The 26,716-nt window shown below is 26.5% G+C and overlaps 3 protein-coding genes across 5 annotated transcripts in view; 2 read left to right on the top strand and 1 right to left on the bottom strand.

Annotated features, from left to right (window-relative positions):
* Nucleotides 1-20,848, top strand: part of LOC117166995 (fumarate hydratase, mitochondrial-like) — a 34,888-nt gene extending 14,040 nt beyond the window's left edge. For both annotated transcript variants that reach the window (XM_033351522.1, XM_033351523.1), the window contains 5 exons: nucleotides 168-368; nucleotides 478-760; nucleotides 4,896-5,158; nucleotides 15,893-16,282; nucleotides 20,649-20,848. In XM_033351522.1, coding sequence (XP_033207413.1) covers nucleotides 168-368; nucleotides 478-760; nucleotides 4,896-5,158; nucleotides 15,893-16,282; nucleotides 20,649-20,777 — 1,266 coding nt within the window. In that variant the 3' untranslated portion in view covers nucleotides 20,778-20,848. The remainder of the gene's footprint in view (nucleotides 1-167; nucleotides 369-477; nucleotides 761-4,895; nucleotides 5,159-15,892; nucleotides 16,283-20,648) is intronic.
* LOC117166997 lies at nucleotides 7,361-13,789 on the bottom strand. The gene is made up of 2 exons (XM_033351526.1): nucleotides 13,519-13,789; nucleotides 7,361-7,992 (listed from the first exon to the last, which is right to left on the bottom strand). Exon 2 carries the CDS (start codon nucleotides 7,979-7,981, stop codon nucleotides 7,601-7,603), a length of 381 nt encoding a protein of 126 aa, XP_033207417.1. The 5' UTR covers nucleotides 7,982-7,992; nucleotides 13,519-13,789; the 3' UTR covers nucleotides 7,361-7,600.
* A 102-nt stretch (nucleotides 20,849-20,950) lies between the features above and the next one.
* LOC117166996 (arginase, hepatic) overlaps nucleotides 20,951-26,716 on the top strand; it is a 13,984-nt gene continuing 8,218 nt past the window's right edge. Inside the window, exons 1-3 of one of the 2 annotated variants that reach the window (XM_033351524.1) lie at nucleotides 20,951-21,062; nucleotides 22,121-22,453; nucleotides 24,398-24,470. In XM_033351524.1, the coding sequence (XP_033207415.1) occupies nucleotides 22,361-22,453; nucleotides 24,398-24,470 (166 nt within the window). In that variant the 5' untranslated portion in view covers nucleotides 20,951-21,062; nucleotides 22,121-22,360. The remainder of the gene's footprint in view (nucleotides 21,063-22,120; nucleotides 22,454-24,397; nucleotides 24,471-26,716) is intronic. The other variant, XM_033351525.1, reaches the window with a different exon arrangement.

Raw genomic sequence — 26,716 nt, 5'->3', positions numbered from 1 at the left:
AGGCTCTCGTGTTTCTGTGACTTCTTATGTCTCTTCTAAGTAGGGTCTCATTCACACATTCTAACCATTCTTTCCGCGGTCTACCTCTGGGCACGTTGCCAGACGTAGACCGCGGAAAGAATGGTTAGAATGTGTGATTATTAATAACTAATAATTTTATTATGCAGCTCGGAGTGATCGTGGGAATGGGAATACTGAAGAAAGCCGCTGCCGAAGTTAATAAGGAATTTGGACTGGATGCGAAAGTTGCAGATGCAATAAGCAAAGCTGCGGATGACGTGATCAGCGGAAAACTCTACAATGATCACTTCCCCCTCGTTATTTGGCAGACCGGATCTGGCACTCAAAGCAACATGAACACGAATGAGGTTTGTGTTGAAGTTAATTCCGCATGAAAGCAGTCTTTTGATTAACATTAATCAATAATAATCGTCTACAACTATTTATCATTTGCTGATAAAAGGAAATATTGGTCAGGTCATAGCGAATCGTGCGATTGAAATTCTCGGCGGTGAGCTCGGCTCAAAAAGCCCCGTTCATCCAAACGATCACGTCAACATGTCGCAGAGTTCGAATGATACTTTCCCGACAGCGATGCACATTGCAGTTGCTCTCGAAATCAACAAGATTTTGCTGCCGGGTCTGCAGCAGTTGCACGCAGCCTTGAAACAGAAGTCAGAGGAATGGAAAGACATTATCAAAATTGGAAGGACTCATACGCAGGATGCAGTTCCCTTAACGCTTGGGCAAGAATTCTCTGGTAAGATATTTTAGCCAATTTCATTATTTTTAGATTCTCATCTGAGAAGGTATTATATTTGTGTAAAATTTTACTCTTCCCGCTCGTTTTGGTCAAATGTCCGCGTTTTGAGACCCTATGAAAACAAAAAACAGGTTTTTACGGCTGTGTCTTTTTATCTGTTGATTTTTAATTTTTTAGCTCAATAACTTTCAAAAGAATTGACAGATTGGATTGGACTTTAGTATAATCTTTAAGTGCCTTAAATTGAAGACGAAAAATTTATCCTAATGACTTTTTTTATATAAACAAATTACCGTAGTTTTAGCATTTAAAAATTTTCGAACAAAAATTGCATTTTAACACCCTACAAGATTATCATAACAACCCTGAATTTTTCTGAAAAATCGAATTTTGAATGCACAAGAAATAATGAAAAATTCTATTTTCCGTCAAACTATGCAAGATACGGCATAATATGAATCGTGAAAAATTGTGCACCAAAAAAGATCTACAAATTGGTTGTGAATCACTTCTTTATATGACACGTTGTTTCTTTTCTATTTGTAAAATACAACATCAAAAATAAATTAATTAATTTTGGAAAAACGGAACAAGTTACGAAAAAAAATAATAACACAAAAGTTGTTCGTCAAAAAAAGAGCTACAAAACTGTTATTAATCATTTTTTGACAGTATGAGTAGTTTTTGTTTTAATCGTTAAGAATTTCGTTAGAAAACAAAACAAAATTGTTGAAAAACGACACAAGGTACGAAAAAAATTAATAGACAAAAGTTGTTCAACCAAAAAGGATCTAGAAATTTGTTATTAATAATTTTTGGATAGGACGAGTAGATTTTCTTTTAATCGTACAAAATAAGATTAAAAATAAAAAACATTACATTTTTGGAAAAACGACACAAGCGATAAAAAAAATAAAGACCAAAGTTGTTTAACTAATAAATATCTATAAATTTGTTATAGCGTCTTGTTATAAAAAAATATAAAAAATGAAAAATTAAATTTTTGAAAAAAGGACACAAGCTACAATAACATTTTATTTAACACAAATTTTCACCTAAATTATATCCACAAGTTTGCTTATAACCACTTTACGCTAGGATGTGCATTTTTAGTTTGAATTGTAAAAAATAATATTGAATATAAACAAATTAAAGTAATGGAAAACAACACAATTTGAAGTAAAATGTGGAATGACAATGAAAATACTTTTGTTTCAATATCAATGCATATTATGAATGGCTAAGAATTACTAAGAATAAAAATTAATGCGAAACCAAATATTTGAGTAAACATGAAAAATAAAATTTGTACTTTATTTTGCTATATCTGAATAAGCAACCCCAAACTGAGGTACAGAAATAAATCTTATATACATTTGATATAATAGAGTTGAGGCAAAGGAGCTTTAACAAAAGAGAATTCACAATCACCAAATTACAGGCTGTTGATGCTTTGATATTTAATTTTAAAAGGCCTGCGCACAAGTTTGTTTTTTGTTACTGAGAAGGCTACTATTATATTTTTGGTTCGGAATTCATCTCATATCGTTAACAATTGTTTGGTTTAAAAATAAATTATTTTGTTGAAACTGGACCTATATTGTTAAAAAATCATCATTTTCTTTAAAAAATCCAACTGCTTTGTTAAAAATTAATTTTTTTAATTAAGTTTGAAAATTGAACTATTTTGACAAAAATTCGTTTCATATTTGGTTGAAAATAAATTGTTTAAACTGACAATTAAAAATTTCAGTTTTTGGTTTAAAAATTTTTGTTTGTAAAAAATACATTTTTTTGGTTGAAAATTAGACTATTTGACTGTAAGTTGATTCAACAATTTGCTTTTAAATTAACTTTTATGTTAAAAATCCTACTGTTTTTTATCGAATAAATATTTTTGGCATTAAAATTCAAAATTTGGTACGAAATTAAACTTTTTGGTTGGAAATAAAAATTTTTGATTGAAAAATAATATTTTCGTTTGAAAATTCTACTTTTTGTAGATAGTTTGTCTTTTTGGCATCAAAATTAAACAGTTTTGTTGAAAATGCATGCATTTTGGTCAAAATTCGTTTTTTTTTTTGTGTAAAACATGAACCTTCTTGTTTCATGCTTCAACTAAATGTTATCCTGTATATTGGATAAGTTGAAAATTCGTATTTTTTGATACAACGTTAATTTTTCTGCTTAAGACTTCATCATTTTTGTTAAAAATGTAACAATTTCGTTGAAAATTATGTTTTTTGTGTTCAGCGTTATTTTTTTTGTCAGAATTTTTGTCGGAAAATTTATCTGTTCCATTTTTGGTTCAAAATTTATCCTGTATATTGTATAAGCTAAAATTTAAATACTTTATTTAAAATGCATGTATTTTGTTGAAAAGTAGTCTTTTTGGAATAGAAAATCATGCTTTTTTGTTGGAAGTTCAACTTTTTGATTGAGAATTGAATTATATTGTTAAAAATTCATCTTTTTTAGTTAAAATGATATTTTTGGTTAAAAAAGAATCTTTTTCAATTAAAAAGTTTACTTTTTTGTAAAAAATTCAACGTTTTAGCATAAAAATTCAACTCTTTTATTCAAAAGTCATCTTTCTTGGTTGAACATTTATCTTTCTTGGTTGAAAAGTAACCTTAATCCTCTTGTTTCAAAATTCAAGTATTTGGTTTGGAAATCTTGTTTTGTTGAAAATTCGTCTTTTTGAGTTGAGTAGAACTGTTTTAAATAAAAAATTGTAATCCTTTTTAGGTAAAACATTAACTATTACATTTTTCGTTGCAAATGTATTTTTTTGTTTATAAATTAATCTACTCGGTTGGAAATTGAACGGTTTGGTTTAAAATTGATACATTGCTTAAAAATTCGTTCTTTTGGTAGAAAATCACTTCTTTTGGATGAAAATTCAACTGTGTGGTTGAAAATTAAGATTTTTAAGCCCTGTATTTAAGTATTTTGTTGAAAATTTGTCTTTCATGGTTAAATTCAATTTTTTATTAAAAATAAAAATTTTTTTTTAAATATTAACTATTCCATTTCTTTCTATCAAAATTTTACCAATTTAGTTTGAAAATTCATATTTTGTATTTGAAAAAGAACTTTTTTTAGAAAACTCGTCTTTTTGGCTGGAAAATTGAAAAATTTGGTAGAAAATTAGTTTTTTTTTTTAAATTGAAAATAATTTTTTGTGATGACAATTTAACTATTTGGTTGAAAATTTATGCATTTTCCTTAAATCGTTCTTCTGGTAGATAATTAGTTCTTTTGGTGGAAAATTAAGATGTTCAAGTTGAGGATTCGAGTATTTTATTGAAAATTTGTCTTAATTGGTTAAATTAAACTATTTTTTATTAAAATATTAACTATTCCGTTTTTTTAAAACTGAATTTGAACAATTTGGTTTAAAATTGATCTATTTCGTCAAAAATGAACTTTTTGTTGAAAATTGGTCTGTTTTTCTATAAAATTAACTTTTTATACTAAAATAATTTTTTGTTATGAAAATTTAACCCTCACCTTTTAAGTTTAACTATTTGTTTTAAATTTCCATTATTTGGAGAAAGCTCATCTTTTTGGCTTGATAATTCAACTTTAAATATGCAACTTTCTTTATTTATTAATTAAAAAATCTTTCTTCGATGAAAATTCAACTCTAGTTGGAAATTCGTCTTTTTTATTTGAAAATTCACCTCTTTTGGTACAAATAGTGTCGTTTGCTAAGAACTTATCTTTTTGGCCTAAAAATCCAACTACTTGGTTGAATACTTAACTGCTTTATTAATTCATAAGAAAGAATAAGATTTCACTAAACTAATGAATTCACGAAAAAAAAGTTTAGTCTGCAAAAAGTGCGTAAGATATGGGGGGAGGTCAAAATTTACAAAAGAAACCCATAAAATTTGGAAATTTTTTATTGAAAACTAAGGTTCACACGTTTTAATGAAATTATTCAGTTTAATATCATAGATATTGCAGTATAAAGAGGAGGTATAATTAATAATGTGGCCTATTAATCAATAATAATAATAATAAATAATTTAAGCAGATTTAAGAATTAATGATGGTTTATTGGCCCAAATTTTCTCTATCTTTCCACTGATAATTGTTTATATTATTTTTTAAATTTGTCACTCAGGCTACGCGACGCAAATTGAGTACGGAATCGCAAGGGTGAAAGATACATTACCAAGACTTTATCAATTGGCTCTTGGTGGCACGGCTGTTGGTACCGGATTGAATACCAGAAAAGGATTTGCTGAAAAAGCTGCTGCAAGAATTGCCTGTTTGACGGGTTATCCTTTTGTTACTGCACCCAATAAATTTGAAGCCTTGGCTGCCCACGATGCGCTTGTTGAAGTTCATGGGGCTCTAAACACCGTAGCAGTTTCTATCATGAAGGTTAGTCAATCGGGTTTATCAATAAAAAAATTCTGTTGGTCTCGGGTGCATGCCTCTATTGACACTTTTTTTAAATTATGCCACTATTGTTATACTATTTAAAAAATTACACTTATGCTACTGTTTTCTGAAATTCTTTTCTAATTCAAATACTTTTTCAAATTTGCTTCAAACGCTTTTTCAAAGTTCTTCGCTGATTGGCTAAAGTAACATTCGCTATCTCAACAATCGAACTTTCAAAATAATTCGAGATTTTGAAAGTTTTAACAGCAGGGTTTCACAGCTTTAGAGTATTTAAAAAAATTCCAAGGGATTTGAGAGAATTTCAATGATTTCAAGAAGTTTCATCTGAATTCAGAGGATTTCAAAGCTTTTTTTTAAATTTATATATACATTTTAAGACTATGAATTTCAAAATAATTTGCGTAACTCCAAAGTCTCTCAAGGAATTAATAGGAGTTTTATTTTAAATATTTAAAAACTTTCAATCGATTTCAAAGGATTTAAAAGGTTTTAGCATATTTTACAAGATTTTTAAAAATATCAACAAGTACAAAAATTTCAAGGCGTTTTAGGGAAATTCAAAGAGTCACAAGATTAGAAACATTTTTTTAATTTGCAACGGATTTTAAAGAATATAGTTTATTTTAAATATTCCGAGAAATTTCCTGAGATTTAAAGGAAAATTGGTAAGATTATAGAAAATTTGAAAAAAATTAACATTTTGTAGAGAAAGGTACAACGATTTCTCAAGGTTTTAGAAGTTATAAAATATTTTAATTAAGTCTTCCGGTATTTATGAAATTTCCATTTTTACGGGATGCTTAGGCTTTTGAAGGAAATTGATAGATTCCATGAGATTTTATGTAGGTTTCAATGGATTTACAAAAAATGGAAAATTTCTCCAATGATTTCAATATATTTGAAGGGATTCTAACGCTTTTTACGCAATTTTAAAAGATTTCAAGGGATTTCAATCAAATTTTGTATGTTATTTTACGAGATTACATTGGATTTCCTCATTTTTGAATGAGTTTTAAAAGATATTACAAATTTCAAAAAGTTTGAAGAGATTTTAATCGATTTTTAGGATATTAAAATTAATTGATAGATTCCATAAGATTATAAGGAATTTCTATAGATTTCAAGGGACTTAACAAAATCGGAGTTTTCCAGGGATTTTCAACACTTGTACAGGATTTTAAAAAATTTTCAGGGGCCATTATCATATTTTATATGATTTTACAGAAAATTTCGGGAAATGACCGAGAATTTATGCGTAATTCGAAAGTCTTTTTATTTAAAAAATGTCGATTTAAAGATTTTGGGTAAACCAAAATTAAAAGTTGATCAAGTGTGGATATAAACTTTAATGATTTTTAAAATTGAACTGTGCATTAAGGATTAACAAGTGAATAATAATTAAATTGATTTTAGGAGACAATTCGGAATCAGTTCAAAATTTAAGAATTACCATAAACTATTTCATTTATATACTATTTCCAATTTCAAAATAAATTCAAAATAATATATTCATAATCATTATTTATTAATTTATTGATTATTATATTCAAATTTATTAAATTTCATGTATTGTTTCAGTCTAAAATTTGAACTTTTTTAAGCAAGAAAAAGATTAACTATAATATTTAGAAGTATTCATATAAAATCAGTAATTAGAAGAAAACTTCGAAGTTTACAATTATTTTATTTGTTCTGTTTAAAAACTTTTATTTTGTAAGTAAAATTGTTAAATTTTGTTGCATAAATAAAAATGAAACACCTATTATTCCCACTACTCGTACCAGAATTTCGATTTAAAAAAGGCCAGGATAGCCTAATTTAAACAAAATACAGATTTTTGCATATTTCGAACAAATTTTTTTTGAAGCTTGGTAAGTATTGTGAAAGCCTTCAAAAGAATAAAAAAATATTTTCTTAAGATTCCTAAGAAAATTGAAAATGACTTTTTTTACTATGAAAAATTAACTTCACGCGAATATTTAAAAATGTTAAGGAAATATGTTTAATTTACAGGATTACAGGATTATTACAGGATTGGCAAATAATAAGACTATTTGTACTTTCGTGTTTCTAAAATATAAATTATATTGAAAAAGGAATTGAAAATACAGTTACAATATTTTTGTTTAAATTATTTTTACAGGAAAATTGAATTTCCTAAAAAAGGGCCCTATACATTATTTTTAATTTGGTCCTAAATTGATCATATTGTGCCAAAGAACTGTTTAAAAAGTCCTATTAGTTATAAACTTTAGGTCAAAATCTGTTCCATGTAACTGTGGAAACTGTCTTTTTTTATAAACAACAAAAAAACCTTAATTTCACAAATATTTCAACATATGAAACGTTCATACGTTTTTTTTATAAATATGCATTATATTATCCCGATTTTATTTAGAATGTATCGCACTCTCCCTATCAACGGTCGACATCTTCCTCGATCATCTTCAGCAGTTTTTGCTCTGCAGCAGGTCTCTGAATAGGCGGCTGCCTAGGCCTGGGAAGATCTTGAGTTGGGAGCTGCTGAACTCGAATATTGTAATTTATGATGTGGCCGAATTCGCCAACATGGGGCCAGCGTGGAACCGGAAGTTCGTGAGGAACTCGAGCAGCGGATCCTGCTTGATGAGGATTGCCGGAAAAGTAGTTTATCACTCGCGAGTCATTAGTAGCGTGTTCCCACATAAAATAGGCCTCACGCAGGCCCTGAGGATTTCGATTTTGCTGCAGTCCCCTGTCCGTAGAAATGTGTCTCCTTGGATCCCGCAGTACCGGCACTTGTGGTTCAATATTTTCCATCTTTGGGAAATCTGAAAAAATAATTAAAATCATTATTGTAGTCCTACAGGATCTAAGTATATTTTTGGGCAAAAATTTCTTTTTAATTGAAAAGGCTACTATTATATTTTTGGGTCGGAATTCATCTCTAGGGTGGCCGCTGGACTGGGGAATGACCGGAAATTTTACAAATTTTTAGAAGAAAAATCTTTGAACTTTGGTTTCAGCCGTTTTTTAAAATAATTAGTTGCATTGTTTTTTTTTTAAATTATAATATCATTTAGTTTAGAATGCGCAATTCGAAAATATTTCTCTTTAAAAACTTTATATGTCAGATTTTATTTTTTGAGCGTACATTTTAATTTAAACAAATTTAAAACGCAGTTTCAAAGACTTGAACCATCACAAATTTGAAGCTTTTGAAATCAAAGATTTTTGATAAAAAAAGATTTGCCCTATTTTAACGTTAAAAATTAAAATGTTCCAATTGGAAAGTCTTATTAGTTAAACAAATGAGGACGCCACAAAATATTAAAAATATTAAACAATTTTAAAACAATGTACCCAGTAATAAGTGTTGAATTCAGAAGAATTGAGAATTTGTATTCCTATGAATACGCGATTTTTCCTCCGTCTAAAAATCCTCCAACGGAAAAAGAAAAGTTGCAAATCCTATTCCTCTCAATCGACTTAGTAAAATTTAACGGAAGCATTTATTTAACCTATTTTTTATTATTAAATCTTTTTGTTTATTTAATTTATATTATACAAACCAACGCGGCACATGTCAGTTTGATTGTTTTTTTATCATAAAAACTGATTTTGCCGTTGAAAAGTCCAATCTCTAAACTGCGCAATTCAGATTTTACAGATAAAATAACAGCCAACTTTTAAATTTTTAGAAAGTGACTTAATTTTTATTGTAAGTAGACTCTTATAGGTTATGAAAATTATTCGCGGTAATCATTTTTTGCTAATTATACTGAGATAGGATTTTGAAAGAAACCGAATATTCGAGATTTTCGTCCCGTACGATATCCACTCAACATCCTGTATGGGATATACAATATTTTGGCAATGGAATCCAATATTTCTGATATGCATATTTATTCAAATATTTAGAATGCCTGGAAACATAAAGATTCACAAACATCCGTTTGTCAAGAAACTACTTTGTACAAATCTCAAATATTCGGTTTCTTTCAAAATCCTATCTCTGGGTTATGCCTAAGATATCTTGGGAGATAAACGGGATATCCCGTCGATATCTCATGTTTTGAGGGTTTAATTATAAATCAAATATTCAAAACTAATCTTTTAATTTTAATTGTTTTGTTTAAAAAAAAATTAATTTTCAAGTCAATTTACAGCTCAGTTTTTATAACTTCGAATGGAAAAATGTTTAGCTTTAGTTTAGTTCGATTTTTTTAATTCCATTGACAGTGAAAAATGTTTGCGAACCGGGAAAAAGCTTGGTTAAAAATTCTTTTATTTGGTTTTAAATACAGCTATATTGTTAAAAATTAATTTTTTAAACTTACAACTAAAATATTCCATTTTTGGTTAAAAACTTATCTTTTACAGTTAAAAATTTATCGTTTTCAATTAAAAATTGAATTATTTGTTTAAAACTTAACTTTTTTAGTTGAAAATTCGTCTTTCTTGGTAAACATGTAATCCACTTGGTTGGGAATTTATTGCTTTTTTTTAATACAATTTTTGGAATCAAATATCAACTGTAACATGCTTGGTTAAAAGGCCATCTTTTTAAATTGAAAAATCGACTCTTTAACTTGAAGTTAAACTACTTGGTAAAAAAATTAATTTCGTTATATTAAGGATTCATAATTATAGTTGAAAAATCAGCTATTGGCTTCTGAAATGAACTTTTATATGAAAATTCTACCGTTTGCTATAAAATTCATCTTTTTAACTTGAAAATTTAACAGTTGGGTAGAAAATTAAAATATTTGGTTAAAAATTAAATTTTTTGGTTTCAGTTTGTCCTGTTTCATTTTAAGATTAAATAATTTTATTGAAAGATCATGTATTTCGTACAAAATTCGACTTTTTGGTAAAAAAATCATCTTTTTGGTTGAAGGTTCAACTTTTTGGTTGAGAATTTAACTATCTTGTTAGAAATTCATCTATTTTTTATTAGAAATTATCTTTTTTCTTAAAAATTCATCTTTTCCGATTTAAAAGTCTACTGTTTTATAAATCATTTGACTTTCTAGCTGAAAAACTTTTATATTTTGTTGAAAATTCGTCTTTCATAGTAGAACAGTCGTCTGTATTAGTTAAAAATTAACTTTTCGGGTGAAAATCTGTCTTCTACAAAATCTGTTTTTGGCTTGAAAATTCAAAAATTTAATTAAATTTTAAAGTCTTTTTATATGCTGAAGGTTCAACTATTTTGTTAAAAATCTAATTATTTGGGTAAGATTTAACTATTTTGTTAAAGTCATTATTTTATGTTAGAAATGTCATCTATCTTGGACGAAAAGTAACTTTTTTGATAGAAATTTAACTGTCTATCCCTTTTTAGCCTTTTATCTTTAAATATACTAGATTTGAAAATATAATTGTTCGTTTTACATATACAAAATTAATCTATTTCAAATTAGAATATGCTATTACGACTAGTAAAAGTTTCTTTTTGTAACTCACATAATTATCCACTACAATTCATTTAACTTTTTCAAATTTGACTAATTTCAAACCAAACTATTTGAGATTTAAATAAAACTTTTAAGATAAAATACGTTTTCTTTGCACTTATACAAATTAAATATATTTAAAATCAACTATAATCAAGTACGATGATCTATCTGTTATATCCCAGTTTATTTCTGAATGTTTTTGGAACCATTCCCAATTATTGTAAGACCTAAATGAAAAAATTATTGGTCTCCTTTGTAAGAAATCCTAATTTTTTGTTGGGATTATTAAGTATATTTCCGTTAAAATCATTGCAAATTGAATGTTAATTGGTATAAGCCATTTTTGTAGCAAGATTTTATGAAATATTAAAGATTGGACATTCAATATTTGGTATTTTGCTGAAAAATGTATGTGCTTTTATTCCCATAGGCATATATTTAAATAACTTGATACCTATCAGAAGTACAACATTTTTCTAGAGCTCCAGAAAATTTAGTCTGCTTTAACTAATATAATGCAACTTTTATCTAAAATATACTTTGAAAAATCACTTTCAAAAGTCATATCTCCTAAACTATTCAGCATAACATATTAATTTTTTTTTATTTGTTAGGGAATTTTCTGCACTTAAATTGTTGTTAAATGGTTTGTATCAATTAACGTAATTTGAAATAATTTTAACGAAAATATATTTAAGAACCCCATAAAAATTAAAAATGATGATTTTTAAAAAGGGGGACCCAACAATTTTTTCCTTTTAGGTCATATTCAGAAAGAAATTGGGATATTCGTGGCAATTTTTATTATGTGTTAAATTTTTTTCTCGAGACCAAAATAAAACAATAAATTGTATTTAAAAAATTTTTAAATTAAAAAAATGTTTCAATTTCTTTTTTTTTTACATATTTTGATAGATTTTTGCGATTTCCGAAGATTTCTAGGTGTTTTAAGGGGGTTTGTTGAATTTGTAGAGAACTTTAGGGAATAAAATAAATTTTATTTTATTGGATTGAAACGAGTTTCAATCATATCATGTGCGCGCGTGCAATTAATTTAAACTGTTCTTTTTTTTTTAATTAATTTAATTATTAAATTTAACTTTATTTTTACCGTACCAAGGGATATGAAGAAATATCTTCAAATTTCGAAGGATTTTCAGAGAACTTAAAAGGTTCCAAAGAATTTCAAGAGATTTCTTTTTAAACGTTTTTAGAACTCTTGACCTAGTTGAGAAATCGGGAAAACCGAGGATGTGATTTAGTGACTGGAACTTTTGGATATGCAAATTAAAAATAGTTTCCGTGAAGAATTAACATTTAACTTGAAAGAGGGAAATATTGAAAAAAAATGTATTCTGATTTAGAAGAAGGGAATTTAAAAAAACCCTGTCACGAGTCAAAATTCGTTTTGGAACCGGGTGTTTCGAAAAGTATTGTAATTTTATCTTGGAACAGGTACTTTTTTATAACGGACGGAAAAGTTTTCAAAATAACGTTTATTCTAATTTTTAAATATAGAATAAAAACAATCCCGGGTTTAAGTGAGAATTCATCCGATTTTTTAAATTCCTAGTCCAATTTTCCAGCATTTAAAACTTTCCTCTTCCAAAATTTTAGAAGAAGAGAGTTACTATATTTAACTAAAATAGAAAAGGTTGAAAAAAAATTTAATGTTGACTTGCGAAAAGGGAATTAGCCTATAGAACTCTAATTTTCACTTTGGGACATGTAATTTTCGGAAAGAATCATAATTTTACTTTGAGCAGTACATTTTTTACATGGAACGAGATGTTTTGAAAATAATTTTTATTCTGATTTAGAAAAAAGGAATTTAAAACAATTTCCTGTTCAAATTCAGCATTATAATTCTTTTCCAAAATTCTCTGTTCTAAACCAGGAATCTATGAAGAGGCAGTGAAATTTTTAGATTGCGTAATGGTTCTGAGGCTCGCGGTGGGCGGAAATAAAACCCCAGAGTTCTGCTCCGGATGAAAGCGCTTTTGTTCGTTCACGCCTGAGTGACCACCGCACACCCCCTTGCAAAATGCACTCCTAATTGCGGCGCGAGGTCAATTCTCGGAAGAACTATATTAAGGAGCTCTATTTGCGAGTTTGACTGTATCTATAAATCTCTTGTAGTCTTTAAAAATCCTTTAAAACCATTTAAATTTTGTGAACTCATAAATTGACCGGGATAAAACCAGGACTTTAACATTATCCATCGTGTGGACACACAACAGAAGTCTACACTTCGAAAGTTTTAATAGTAGAGAAATACCATTACACTTATCTGTATTTATACTATTTTTTAACAATTCCAAAGGGCCAGTGACAACGAAAACCAGAAAACGTTACCTTTACGTTACAAGCAACCATAAGAAAAAAATTCTCTTTGTAATTATCACATATATTTTGCTTAAATAGAGTCAATAATTTAAAATTCTTAAGACGTATATGAAAGAACTGTATATCATCCAAAAAAGCATACAATTTATTGCTGGTTGTCCAGTCGAGAAGCGGCCTTCATACGTAATTAAAACGTAATCATGAGAGATATATCAATTTCATGCTATAAAAGTCTAATATCATAAATTTCGCAAGTAAATACAGTTTGTTATATAAAATGATTCAAGGCCCAGCTGAAACATGCGGCGTACTTGATACTCTGTTATTTAACAAGTATTTTTTGAAGACTATTTTTTATCTTGTTTTCCTACAATAATTGAAATTTGAATTTGTATCGTCAAAAAAAAAGTTATTTCAAAAAATTGGTCTTATTGTCCCTCCTACTTTTAAAAAATCAATTAATTCATTCATAGTCAGTCGAAATAATTTACCTTATTTATTTAATTTCACGGGCAAAACAAAACGTCGTATATCACACTCTTTACTTACCCTTTCGTGTTTGAATTAAAATCCTTCAGTTGAATCTTCTGGCGATCAAGATGGAATATTGAACTTTGCAGACAATTTCTTATGGTTCCAAATTTTCCGTCCTAATGAGGATAATATAGTGACTTCTTACTAAAGTGCGGTCAATGTTCACTTCATTGAACGAAGTTCAGGTATAAACTAATTTTTCTTAAGAAATGTGATGTGACACTGGATCTTGTTTGCCGAAATTTCCCTCCCTTTGCAAACTGCCCCATTACGAGTTCAAACCATTCCTGTAATTGGTTCCCCCTTTTACCTGCGGATTGGTTGCCAAAAGGGGCGCAGGTGAAGACAGGGGCGCAGGTGAAGACAGGGGCGCCATGCTCGAAAGCTGATGTGCAAAGAATTAAAAAAGGCAGTATTTTTAATTTTTGTCTGTGCACGGTGCTATTTTGGTATTTCAGATTTAATTTATTTTGAAGCAAACGTTTTAAACCGAGTTATCTAAGGGGCGCTGTTCCGAAGAGGTCAATCTCGCATCGGAATTTCTTTCTTTATCTAATGATTTTTCATATTTATTTATATTATGTAGGGAAATTTGAAGTTTGAAAATGGGCACTTCTTTAATTGATTCTTTATATGCATTTGACATAAATTCAGTTTTTACGAAGAATGACATTTCCATGAGGGGCCGTTCCGAAACTACGTCATACTAACAAGGTAGAGGGGGTTAACAGGTTTTGTGACTATTTGTGACATGGGAGCGGTGACTGGGTAATACAGAATGTGACATGACACATGGAAAATATAAATGTGAATAAGAATTTTTTGAAATGATTGGAAATTAGTGATTTTATTTTACCATGAAAGCATCTAAATACAGAATCCATTTTTGGCTGAAAATTTTATCGTATCTAGTGGTTGAAAGTTCAACTACGTGGTTAAACGTTTAACTACTTTGTTCCAAATTAATTTTATTGGTTTGGAATTTCACTATTCTGTGAAAAATTCGTTTTTTTTTTGTGTGTGAAAATGAATGTTTTAACTAAATTTTTCGTGAAGAGTTCACCATTTTTGGTTAAAAATTCATTTTCTTTGTTGAAAGTTGAACTACTTTGTTAAGCATCCATTTTATTGTTTCAAAATTCAATTATTTTGTTGAAATTTGTTTGTTTGTTTGAGAATTAATTTTTTTAACTCAAAATTTAACTTACATTTTGGCTTGAAAATTCATCATTTTTAGTTTAAAATTCAACTGTTTGGTTCAAAATTTTATAATTTTGTTGTAAAATCGTTTTTATTGTGAGAAAAAGAATCTTCTTGGTTGAAAACTCAACTACTTGCTTTAAAGTTCAACTACTTTGCTAAGCAATAATTTGTTTGGTTGAAAATTCATCTCTTTGGTTGAAAATTTTTTAAACTAAAAATGTACTTCTTCCATTTTAGGTTGAAATATCAAAAATTACGTTTTCCTTTAAAAATGCATTTTTTTTGGTTGAAAATTAATTTTTTTTAGCATAAAATCTAACTATTTGGTTGAAAATTCATATACATATATAAATTCGTCTTTCTGGTCGAAAATTAATCTTTTTGATCGAAAATTCCGCTACTCGGTTGAAGTTGAATCACTTTGTGAAAAATTCATTTTTTTCGTTGTGGATGCATACTTTTAATTAAAACTTCATCTCTTTGGTTAAACAAATTTTTAAAATAAGAATGTTACTATTTATTTATTTTTTGAAATATCAACAATTACGCTAACAATTTATTTTTATTTTTTTATTGTTGCAAATTACTTTTTTGTTGATAAATCAAATTCTTTGTAGAAAAATGGTACTTTTGGCTTAAAAATTCAACTTTTTTGTTGAAAAATCGTATTTTTGGATTTAAAATTATATTATTTTTGAAGAAAATGCAATTTTTTGGTTCAAAGTTTGTGTTTTTTGGTTGAATTCAACCGCTTTAAAATATTAAAAAATCTTTTTTTTTTGACGAAATATCGTCTATTACAGTTATATTTGAGAATGCATGATTTCTGGTTAAATTCCACTGTTTTTTTTATTTATAATTAAAATCTTTTCTTGGTTCAAAAATCAGCCATTATATTTTTATCCGAGAATTAATCTTTCTAACTTTCTTTTTATAAATGCGTCTTCCTGTCTTGGAAATTCAACTATTTGTTTGAAATTCAATCTTTTTTTAATAGAATTCTGCTATTTGGTTGCAAATTCAACTGTTTTGTTAAATATTGGTCCCTTTCGCTTGAAAGTTCAACCATTAATAATTTACAAAATAATTTTCGAGAAACAAAACATAATACCTATTTAATAATATTTAAATTCTTTTAAAATATTGAGGCTTACTCTGCTTGATGAAGCATGTGTTTTAATTTCAGATAGCGAACGACATAAGATTTCTGGGCAGCGGGCCGAGATGTGGTCTCGGCGAATTATCCCTTCCAGAAAATGAACCAGGTAGTTCAATTATGCCAGGTAAAGTAAATCCAACCCAATGTGAAGCCATAACAATGGTATGCGCCCAAGTTATGGGAAACCATGTCGCAACAACCATTGGTGGAAGCAATGGTCATTTTGAACTAAATGTGTTCAAACCAGTAATTGTAGCAAACACATTGAGATCCGCTCGACTACTAGGGGATGCTTCGGCCGCATTCACGAAGAATTGTGTTGTTGGTATCGAAGCTAATAAAGATAATATTAGTAAAATTATGAACGAAAGTCTGATGCTAGTCACTGCACTCAATCCCCACATCGGCTACGACAAGGTAATTATGACTTTTCTCAATTTTTCGTTTATAAAACAGAATTTTTATCCTCCTTAAGTTATTATTTACAGGGTGTCCAGTGACCTTGAAACAATTAAAAACCTGGAATCCTCCTTCTTTTTTAAACCTTGAAAACCTGGAAATCTCCTTGAATTTTTCATGAGAACCTTGAATTTGAATTTTGTTTTTAAAACAGTTTTTAAGGGGTTGTCCACTCGGTTTATGAGTATACAACAGATTTCAAAATGTTAACAAATAATTATAAATATTTCCAAATATTTCAAAACTTTAAAAAGATTTCAAGGATTTTAAATATTTTAAAAAGGGCATAGTACATGAAATGTCAAAGATTTGAAACAAATTCCACAGGTTTTAGAAGATATCAAAATAATTCACAAACATTTCAAATATTTTAATGATTTTTAATGAATAGAAAAATATTTCGGAAAGATTTCACAACTATTTCAAAGAATTCATAAGGATTTCAGAAGATTTAAAGAATTGTAAATATTTCAAAAAGGGTATGTTTCAGCAGATATCAAAGGTTTTAAACAATTTCAAATGAACACAAAAGATTTCAAAAAATTTGACGAAGATTTAAAATGAATCCAAGAGATTTCACAAAGATTTCATAAAAATTTCATAAAGATTTCAAATTTAAAGATTTTAAAACGGGTAGCGTACATCAGATATCAAAACATTTAAAAGATTTTAAGACATCAATATTGTTTAGAAAATTTCAGAAAATTTCACAAAGATTTCAAAATTGTTAATGATTTCAAATGTATACTAAAAATTTCACAAAGATTTCATAAAGATTTCAAAAAGGGCACGGTAAAACCAGATTTCAAAACATTAAAAAAATTGTTAACGACTTCAAATTTGTTTAGAAGATTTCAAAATATTTTAAAGATTTTCCAAAGATTTCGAACATTTCCCAAATATTTCAAAATATTTAACAAAGAATTCAGAGATTTAAATTACTGAAATTTAAAAAGAATTCAAAGATTTTAATGATTTCAAATTAATACAACAAATTTCACAAATATTTCAAAGATTTCATAAAAGTTTAATAAAGATTACAAATTCAAAGGTTTTAAAAAAGGTAGAGTACACCAGATTTTGAAACATTTTAAATATTTTAAGACATCAATATTGTTTAGAAGATTTCAAAAAATTTCACAACAATTTTAATGGTTACAAATGAATACAAAAAATTGCACAAATATTTCAATGATTTCAAAAAGGGTACAGTACACCAGATTTCAATGACTTGAAAACCTTTTAAAGATTTATAGGACTTCAAATTGTTCAGAAGATTTCAAAATATTTCAGAAGGATTTCAAAATTGATAATGATTTCAAATGAATACTAAAAATTTCACAAAAATTTCGAAGATTTCAGAAAGATTTCAAATTCAAATATTTCAAAAAGTGCACAGTACACCAGATTTCAAAACATTAAAAAAGTTTTTAACGACTTCAAATTTGTTTAGAAGATTTCAAAATATTTCAAAGATTTCGAACATTTCACAAATATTTCAAAATATTTAACAAAGATTTCAGAGATTTCAAGGACTTCAAAGATTTTTACTCAAATGTAAAAAGATTTCGAATATTTTAGTAAGTTAAAATTAATACAACAAATTTTACAAATATTTCAAATATTTCATAAAAGTTTCATAAAGGTTTCAAATTCAAAGATTTTAAAAAGGGTAGAGTGCACCAGATTTTAAAATATTTTAAATATTTTAAAAGACATCAATATTGTTTAGAAGATTTAAAAAAATTTCACAATAATTTTAATGGTTACAAATGAATACAACAAATTACACAAATATTTCATGATATCAAAAAGGGTACATTTACACCAGATTTCAAATCATTAAAAAAATTGTTAGCGACTTCAAATTTGTTTAGAAGATTTCAAAATATTTCAAAAGATTTTCCAAAGATTTCGAACATTTCACAAATAATTCAAAATATTTTTAAAATATTTCAGAGATTTCAAGGACTTCAAAAATTGTATTCAAATTTAAAAAGATTTAAAATATTTTAATGATTTCAAATGAATACAAAAAATTTCAAAAATATTTCAAAGATTTCATAAAAGTTTCATAAAGATTTCGAATTCAAAGACTTCGAAAAGGGTATGGTACACCAGATTAAAAAATTCCTAAACATTTTAAGGATTTAAAAAGGGTATATTACACCAGATTTAAAAGATTTTAAACAATTTCAAAAGGTTGCAATAAATTTGAGGTTTTAAAACAAATGCAATGATTGAAGATTTCACAAAGATTTCAAATATTGTAATGATTTCAAATGAATACAAAAAATATCACAAATATTTTAAAGATTGCAAAAAATTGTAAACATTTTTGATGACTTTAAACTCGTTTAGATTTTTTTTAAAGATTTCATAAAAATTTCATATAAATTTCAAAAGAATACAGGAATTTTAAAGATTTCGAAGATTATAAATAATTTAAAAAATTTTAGAATATTTCAAAGGATATAAAAATATTTCCAATATTTTAATGATTTCAAACGATTACTAAAGCTTTCAGAAGAATTGCACAAATATTCCAAAGAATCCATAAGCATTTAAAATGATTGAAAGAATTTCAAAGAATTCAAAAATGGTACAGTAAGCCAAAATACAAAACATTTCCAAAATGTTAAACGAGTTCAAATTTTTGTTTAGAACATTTCAAAATATTTCACAAAAGTTTTAAATATTCCAGTAATTTCCAATAAATACAAAACATGTAGGAAATGTTTCGCAAATAATTCAAAGAATTTATAAGGATTTCAAAAGATGTCAAGAATTAATTTTTTTTTAATATAAAAGATTTAGGAACGTTTGAAAGGTTTTAAACAATTTAGAAATTTTACCTGTTCTAAGAAAGTATCATTTATCATTTATGGTATCATTTATAATTCAAAACTTTCAAATTTAAACAATATTATTTTTGAATTGAGGAATCTCGAAATTAATGATTTCAAATTAAAATGTCAAAAATATGAAAAATTCAAAAATTTCTAAATTATAAAATTGTAGCCATTGAAAATTAAATAAAATACTCAATGACGAGGTATCAATTTCAGATAATTAAAGTTTGATTTATTTTCATTTTATGCAACACAGTTTTTAACTTTTATATATTTTATATTTTTAATTTTTTTAAATAAGAATACAAAACAAATTTTTTATGTATGATATTCCAATATTAAAATTAAACATTTTCACCTTGAAAACTAAATTAAATGTTTCAAAGTCAAAGCTTCTGAAATTCTAGAATTTTAAATTGTTATTACATTAAGGAAATTATAATTTAACAATAAAATTGATAGAAAAATGTATCTAAAATAAAAAAATAAAATAAAATAAAAGTCTTTATCTCCATTAAAAATAAAAAAATTCCATTATAAATGTTTAAAATTGAATTATTATAAAAAAACGCGTAAAATAAAAATTAATTTTAACTAGGACTTTTTAGAAGTGAAAAAATACACTGTGGAACGTTGAAAGAATTATAAGTCTTTCAATTCGATTTTTGAAATATTCAATGTTTTCGAACATTTTCATGCAAAAAATAATTCAATTTTTAATCCGTAGTTCTATAATCTTCTAATTTTTATTGCTTGAATTTGAGAGATTATTCTCTTAGTTTTTCATTATTTGAATTTGTTAACAGCAAATTTCTTTTAACTTAAAAAAGGAAAATTTACGCAAAATTTACAAATTTAAGCTTTTGTAGCAAAAAAAACTTTAGTTTCAAGGCCTCCAGAATTAAACTGTTTTAGAACTGTGCATTAAAAACTATAATTTGCCATTGAAATTGTAGGAATTTCCAAGATAATTTTTTGTTTGAATTCAACTGTTTTTGGTTTGAAATTAAAATCTTTCTGTTTGATATATCAACTATTACACTTTTTGTTGAAAATTCATATTTTTTGGTTGAAATTTCTTCTACTTTGTTGAAAGTTGAACTGCTTCGTTAAGAAATAATATTTTGAAGTGTTTGATAAATTTTCTTAACGCAGTATTATAAGTTTTTGTTTTTTTTTCAGTTTTTTTTTTATTATAAGTTTTCGTTTTTCATTAAAAACGGGTATAGATTTCAACGAATATTTACAATTTTTCAACAATTTTTGGTTCTTTTTGGTATTAATAAAGATTTGCAATCTTAAACACTTTTTGATTAAATGATTTTTTTCGTCTAAAATTTATATTGTCAAGAAAAAGTTTTCATCAATACTTACTAAAAATATTGTTGTTGCTTTTATTTCCTATTATTTTAAATAAGAGATATTATAAAAAAATCTAGTTTTCTAGTATAATTAAATAAAATTTTTTTCAGGCGGCAAAGATTGCGAAGCAAGCTCACAAGGAGAAGCTGACGTTGAAAGAATCCGCATTAAAGAACGGTTTGACCGAAGAACAGTTCAATCAGTGGGTCAAGCCTGAACAGATGCTTGGGCCCAAGTGAACATCCTGAAATTAATTTAATTGTACTATATCATTACACTTACAATAATAAAGCTAGTAATTTTTGTTACATTTTGAGCAAGTATTTTTCATTTATGAGTGATAAATTACTTGTTTTCCGCCAAAATGGAGCGAAAGTGGTCCTATTTCGAATTGAAGCCACCTGATTGGCTGAAATTTGAATCGCAGATCGTAATTGTTTTCAAAAACTTTCTCTAGAGGGACTCAAGACTATAGATTTTCTTTAGTGTCTGGAAGGAGTGTCTGGCATTCTAGCAACGTAAAGGTAACGTTATCATTTGGTAACTTGACATTTTTATTATTTTTAATCATTACAACCAAAATAATACTTAAATACATAATTTTTATCTTGATTTTCAAACCCTTTGGGAATTAACCCTTAAAGGGCATACTGGGTGTAAAATACCCAGCGACTTATTTGCGCTTTAACAAAATGTACCAAATTCAAGAAAATGGTACATATGGCTCCAGATTGACAAATGACGTGAAAACCTATTTCTCTATGTCATTTTCACATAATTTTTATAATTTTTATACGCAGTTTAAGATCAATAAAATCGTTTAATCACGCAAAGTACGGTGATTTATTTTTTAGAATAAATACCTTTGTTGGAACGAACAGTATAAGACTAATATTATTTTTGAAGCGCCGTATCTCTGAAGTATTCAAATAAAATTTTAAGTAATAATATCAAAAACTCAAAAAGTTATGATTTTTAGAGTGAAAGAAGTCATTTTTTTCCAAAAAGGATTTTTTTAACTGTTTTAAGATTCAAAAACTGTTATGAAACCTTTTTCTCCTTAGAATAGATAGATTAAACATCATTAATTGATTTTCTTGTAAAAGACTATCCAATACGTTCGGCACAGCACACGTTTGAATACCCTTGGGAATAATTAAATTCCCGAACAGTTCATAATATTGCCGAATAATGAACTTCCCGACAGCTTATAATATTACCGAATTTGAACATTCCTGACAGAAAATTGCTGAATTATTAAATATCCGAACTAGAAAATTCCTGAATTAAAAAAAAAAAATTTGTTTATTTATAAAGTTAATTAAATTATTATAATTAACAATGTTTCATCTATAAATTTTTTAATTTGCTTATATTTTATTAATCCGAGATTCTCAAATTAGGCAATATTATAAACTGTCGGTAATTTTATTATATGGAAATTTTCCAATTGCAAAATTTTATTTTTTGGGATTTTTCAGTCCCAAAAGTTTTTACGTAAATTAATTACTTTTGTATTTATATTTTTATTTCACAATACATTTTTCTCATTTCTAATTCTTTTTTTATTGATACACAAAAGAAGATAAATGTGAGAGAGAAAGAATTATGATTCTGACGAGAGATCCAGAAATACGAAAAAGCATGAGTCATTTATGGACGAAGTGAAAAGTTGATCTTCATCAAATATTACTCTGAAGTTTGAATGATAACATAATAAACGGTAAAATATTATCGAAATCAGGGTCAGGGGTCAGAGTGGTAAGCAGCGGGCAATCTGCTTATCGAAGAAGCTATAGAAGAGATCAGTAGTGACGAGAAAATGTTTACCAAGGTTCGTTTGGCGCTCAGTAAAATTGGTCAAAGGAATTACGGAAAAGTCGGCATAATAGGAGTGCCTTTCGAAAAAGGACAGGTATGGTCTTATTTTTGTTTATTTACCAAATAAAATGTATTCGATTTTTTCGTTGGAAATTAATTTTGTTGCTGAAAATTCAATAGTTTAGTTGAATGTTTTCTCTCTTTACTGAAAAATCTTTCTTTTTGATTAAAAAAAAAATTAACTATTACATTTTACGTTAAGAATTCATATTTTTTGTTGAAAATTCCATTACTTGGTTGAAAGTTGAACTCCTTTGTCAAAGCTTAATTTTTTGGTTGAAAATTCATCATTTTAATTGAAAGCTCCTCTCTTTGGTTGAAAACTTAACTTCTTTGTTGAAAGTTGATCTTTTTTTGTTAAAAATTAATTTTACCTGAAAATTGAACGGATTCGTGTGCATATTCCCAGTTCAAAATACATCTCTTTGTTTGAAAATAAGTTTTTTTGATAAAAATTTAACTACTCAAATTTGTGTTCAAAATTCGTCTTATTGGATAGACAATTAATCTTCTTGGTAAACAATCTTTTTGGTTGAAAATTCAGAATTTGTTTAAAAGTTAAATATTATTGTTAACAATTCACTGTTTTGGTTGAAAATTCATCACTGAAATTTAAAATTCATCTCTTCGGTTGAAAATGTAACTGTTTTGTGCAAAATCTTTTCTTTTTTAAACTCAAAAATTTAACTTTTAGTTGCAAATTTAGTTGAATATTAATCTTGTTGGTTGAAAATTACACTATTTTGTTGATATTTACGTTTTTTTGGTTAAAAATTAATTTTTTAACTAACAATTTCACTGCTCTAATGAAAAAATTCGTTGGTTGAAAATTAATTTTTAAATTAAAAATTTTCTTCCATCGTTTTAGTTGAAAATTCATCTCCGGTTGAAAATCAATTGTTTAAACTGAAAATGTAACTTCAATTTTTGGTTAAAAATTAAATTTTTCTAGTTGAAAATAAACGTTCTTCTATGAAAAAACGTACTTTTAGCAGAAAATTAATCTTTTTGGTTGAAAATTACACTATTTCGTTAAGAATAACTTTTGTTGTTAAAAATTAATTGTTTGAACTGTAAAAATGTAGCTAGTTTATTAAAATTTTGTTTTTGTCGAAAATTAATTGTTTGAACCGAAAATTTATCTCTTTGATTGAAAATGTAACTGTTTTGTTGAAAATTATATTTTTTCTTGTTAAAAATTAATTTTTTGACCTGACAATTAAAATTTTTAAATGAAAATTTTGTTAATTTAAAATTAATTTCTAAACTGATACATTAACAAATTTATTAAAATATTTTATAATTTTGGTTGAAAATCCATCTCTTTGGTGAAAAATAAATGTTCTTAACTGAAAATTAAACTTATCTCGTTGCATATTTCATATCTTTAGTTGAAAATTCATCTTTTTGGTTTTAAATTAGTTCAGTTAACTAAAATTTGATATTTTTCATTTGAAAATTCATATGATTTTTTAAAAACTCGTTTTTTGTTGTTGAAAACTATTTTTTTTTTCTCTATAAAAGAATGTAACTATGTATTCCAGTTGAAAGTTCATCATTGTCTTATCTGAAAATATAAATATTTTAATGAAATGTTATTTGTCTTTGGTTCAAAATCAATTTGTTTTACTGAAAATTTTACAATTCAATTTTCGATTAAAAATTTAGCCTTTTCATTTGAAAATTCATGTCAGTAATCTGAATAGCTTATATCTCCTGTTTTTACAGGATGTCTTACTCACCTGCAAAATATCTTCCATTCAAAATATTAATATGTTAAATATGCACTGAATTTTAGGTATAGATAAAATAAAAATTTCTTTGCAAGGACTGAAAAAATTTAATTATAATAAACTCGCGAAATAGTTACATATTCCGAGACAATTTTTTAAGAAAAATGCGAAATAATTTAAACGGCAGTACACACCCTAAATGTTTACACAAAATATTACAAAAATGTGATTTGAAATTATTATAGAATAAGGAAGGAGTTGCAGAAGGCCCGGATGTAATAAGAGCTGCCGGACTTGTAAAAGAATTACAGGCACTCGGTGAGTTCAATTTTGTATTATTTATTATTAAATTTATTTGTTCATATCGTTATATATAATATATTGTTTAATATTTTTACTTTGATTTTTTAAATAATTTTTTAATTATTCTATCACGTACGATATTTTTTGTTTTTCCTTAGTGTAGAGCAAAAACTAGAACTTTGGTCATTTCGAAGTTCGTAAACATTTTTCACGATCAATGAAATTAAAAAGTTCAAACTCTAAAACCAAAAATGTTTTCATTTTAAGTAATAAAAACTGAGCTGCAAATTATTTTTTCGCAATTTTAAACTAGAAACATTAAAAATGGAATGATTACATTTTTTATATAAACTGAACACTTCTTAAATTAGAAGTTGAATTATTTTTCTGGTAAATAATTAAAAAATCCTCAAAAAGCTGCAAAATTGTATTTCCAAATATTTAAAAATGTACATGTTGTCTTACATCTTTTCAAATTTTAAATTATGATTCGCATTTTTTCGGAACTTCCAAAATTCTCTTAAATTAATTCGAATTTTTCCTAAAATTTTGTAAACAAATGCCTTAAAATCTTCCAGATTCAGTTTTTACAATTTTAGAAATCTTTTAAAATATTCTCTGTAAATTATGTATGAAAAGAACTTCGGGCTGTAAATATTCTTAAATTAACGTCTGGGAAATAACAAAATTAGAATTTGTAAGGAAAAACCTTATTTCTTCGACTTCTTCTAGAATATTGAAGAAGCCGAAGAAATAAGGTTTTTCCTTACAGATTCTACTCTTAAAATTAGTTTCTCAAAATAAAAAATCATGTTCAATTTTCCTAAGGATTCTCAAGAAAATATTTTTTATTATTTTGAAACCTTTCACAATTCTTAAAAAGCTTCTAGATTTTTTGTTTAAAATCAGAAAAAATATATTTTTAAAAATTAAATTTAAATTCTTGAAATAGAACAATTAAAATTGTAACGTTTAAAGTTTACTTTCTTTGTTTAGTTTTGAAGATTTTATTTATAATTACTGATTTTAAATGAACAGTCTAATATTTCAAAATATTAAGGAATTATTCTTTTTCTTACTTGAAAAATTTTAAATGTTCAAATTGTGGATTAAAACAATATTTGAAATTTAATAAAAGCCTTTCATTATGAATATATTATTTTAAGGTTATTTTTTAAATTAAAATAGTTTATAGAGTTTATATTTGTTTAACTACTGTGCCTACCAATTAAAATAGTGTAATTTTTAACATGATGTTCAATTTGAATTTCAATTTGAATTTGAAATTTGAATTAAAGACATACAAACAAAACACAACAAAAATCCAACAATTATTATGCAACTACAATCTTTCTTTGGCAAATTTCGTTTTCACTACATTTTGATTGTTGAAATTACTCTACTTTTAAAACTGAACCAGTTTCGTAAACGGAAAACTTTTTCAAAGCAAAATTTATATACGAGAAATCAACAAACAATTATTTGAACTAATATTTTTTAAATGCAATGTTTCTTGACATAATCTTTAGTACAATGAAAATTTATTTAGCTATTAAATTTATTTAAAGTATATTTGCCTACTATAAACAATTTATAATAATATTTTTCGTACAAATAGATTATTTGAAAAATAACAAAAAAGGAATAAAATAATAAAATTTTGAATTTAATTACATATACGTCACTCAAAAAATAATTTGCAAAGAACATTTTTCAATTAAAAATTTTTTCATTAAATAAAAAATTGATGAAAAAACTTGTTCAACTACATTGGTATTGTTTTCTTATGAAATGTACTTCGTACTAAAAAAGATATTGTGTACTTTTCACAGATTTAATGAAACTCACTGATGAGGGTCACCACTGTGTGCCGAAACGTTTGAAACAACTTAAGGGCATGTGACACAGCTAAATACCTATATTACCGACCTCACTTTTTCCGTTCACTGAATGTTTTTTTGAACCTAAGAACTTTTTTTGTAAATAAAATATCGAGCTGAAACTTTGGAAGATTTATTAGGGTACAATAAAGTACGTTTAGGTACTGCATTTCGGCAAAGATTATAATATCTTTGATTTCGGTAGGAACTTCAATGAAAATTATTTCATCTTTTTTCTGAACCTCAACATTTTGTGAACGTTCGAACTTTTTTTATACCTAAAATATCGGTCTCAAACTTTGAGAAATGCAAGAGCCGAAAGAAAACTACGTTTAAGTACAAAGCTGAATAATAATAGATGTAAAAAAATATATTTCAACA

This window comes from Belonocnema kinseyi, chromosome 2, assembly GCF_010883055.1.
Source record: "Belonocnema kinseyi isolate 2016_QV_RU_SX_M_011 chromosome 2, B_treatae_v1, whole genome shotgun sequence".
NCBI classification, from domain to species: Eukaryota; Metazoa; Arthropoda; class Insecta; order Hymenoptera; family Cynipidae; genus Belonocnema; species Belonocnema kinseyi.
Note: the sequence above shows the minus strand (reverse complement) of the source record. Positions and strands in the feature narration are given on the sequence as shown.

What these genes read in the sequence shown, in the direction of transcription:
- LOC117166997 (XM_033351526.1), bottom strand. Translation starts at nt 7,981, where the DNA reads ATGGAAAATATTGAACCACAAGTGCCGGTACTGCGGGATCCAAGGAGA.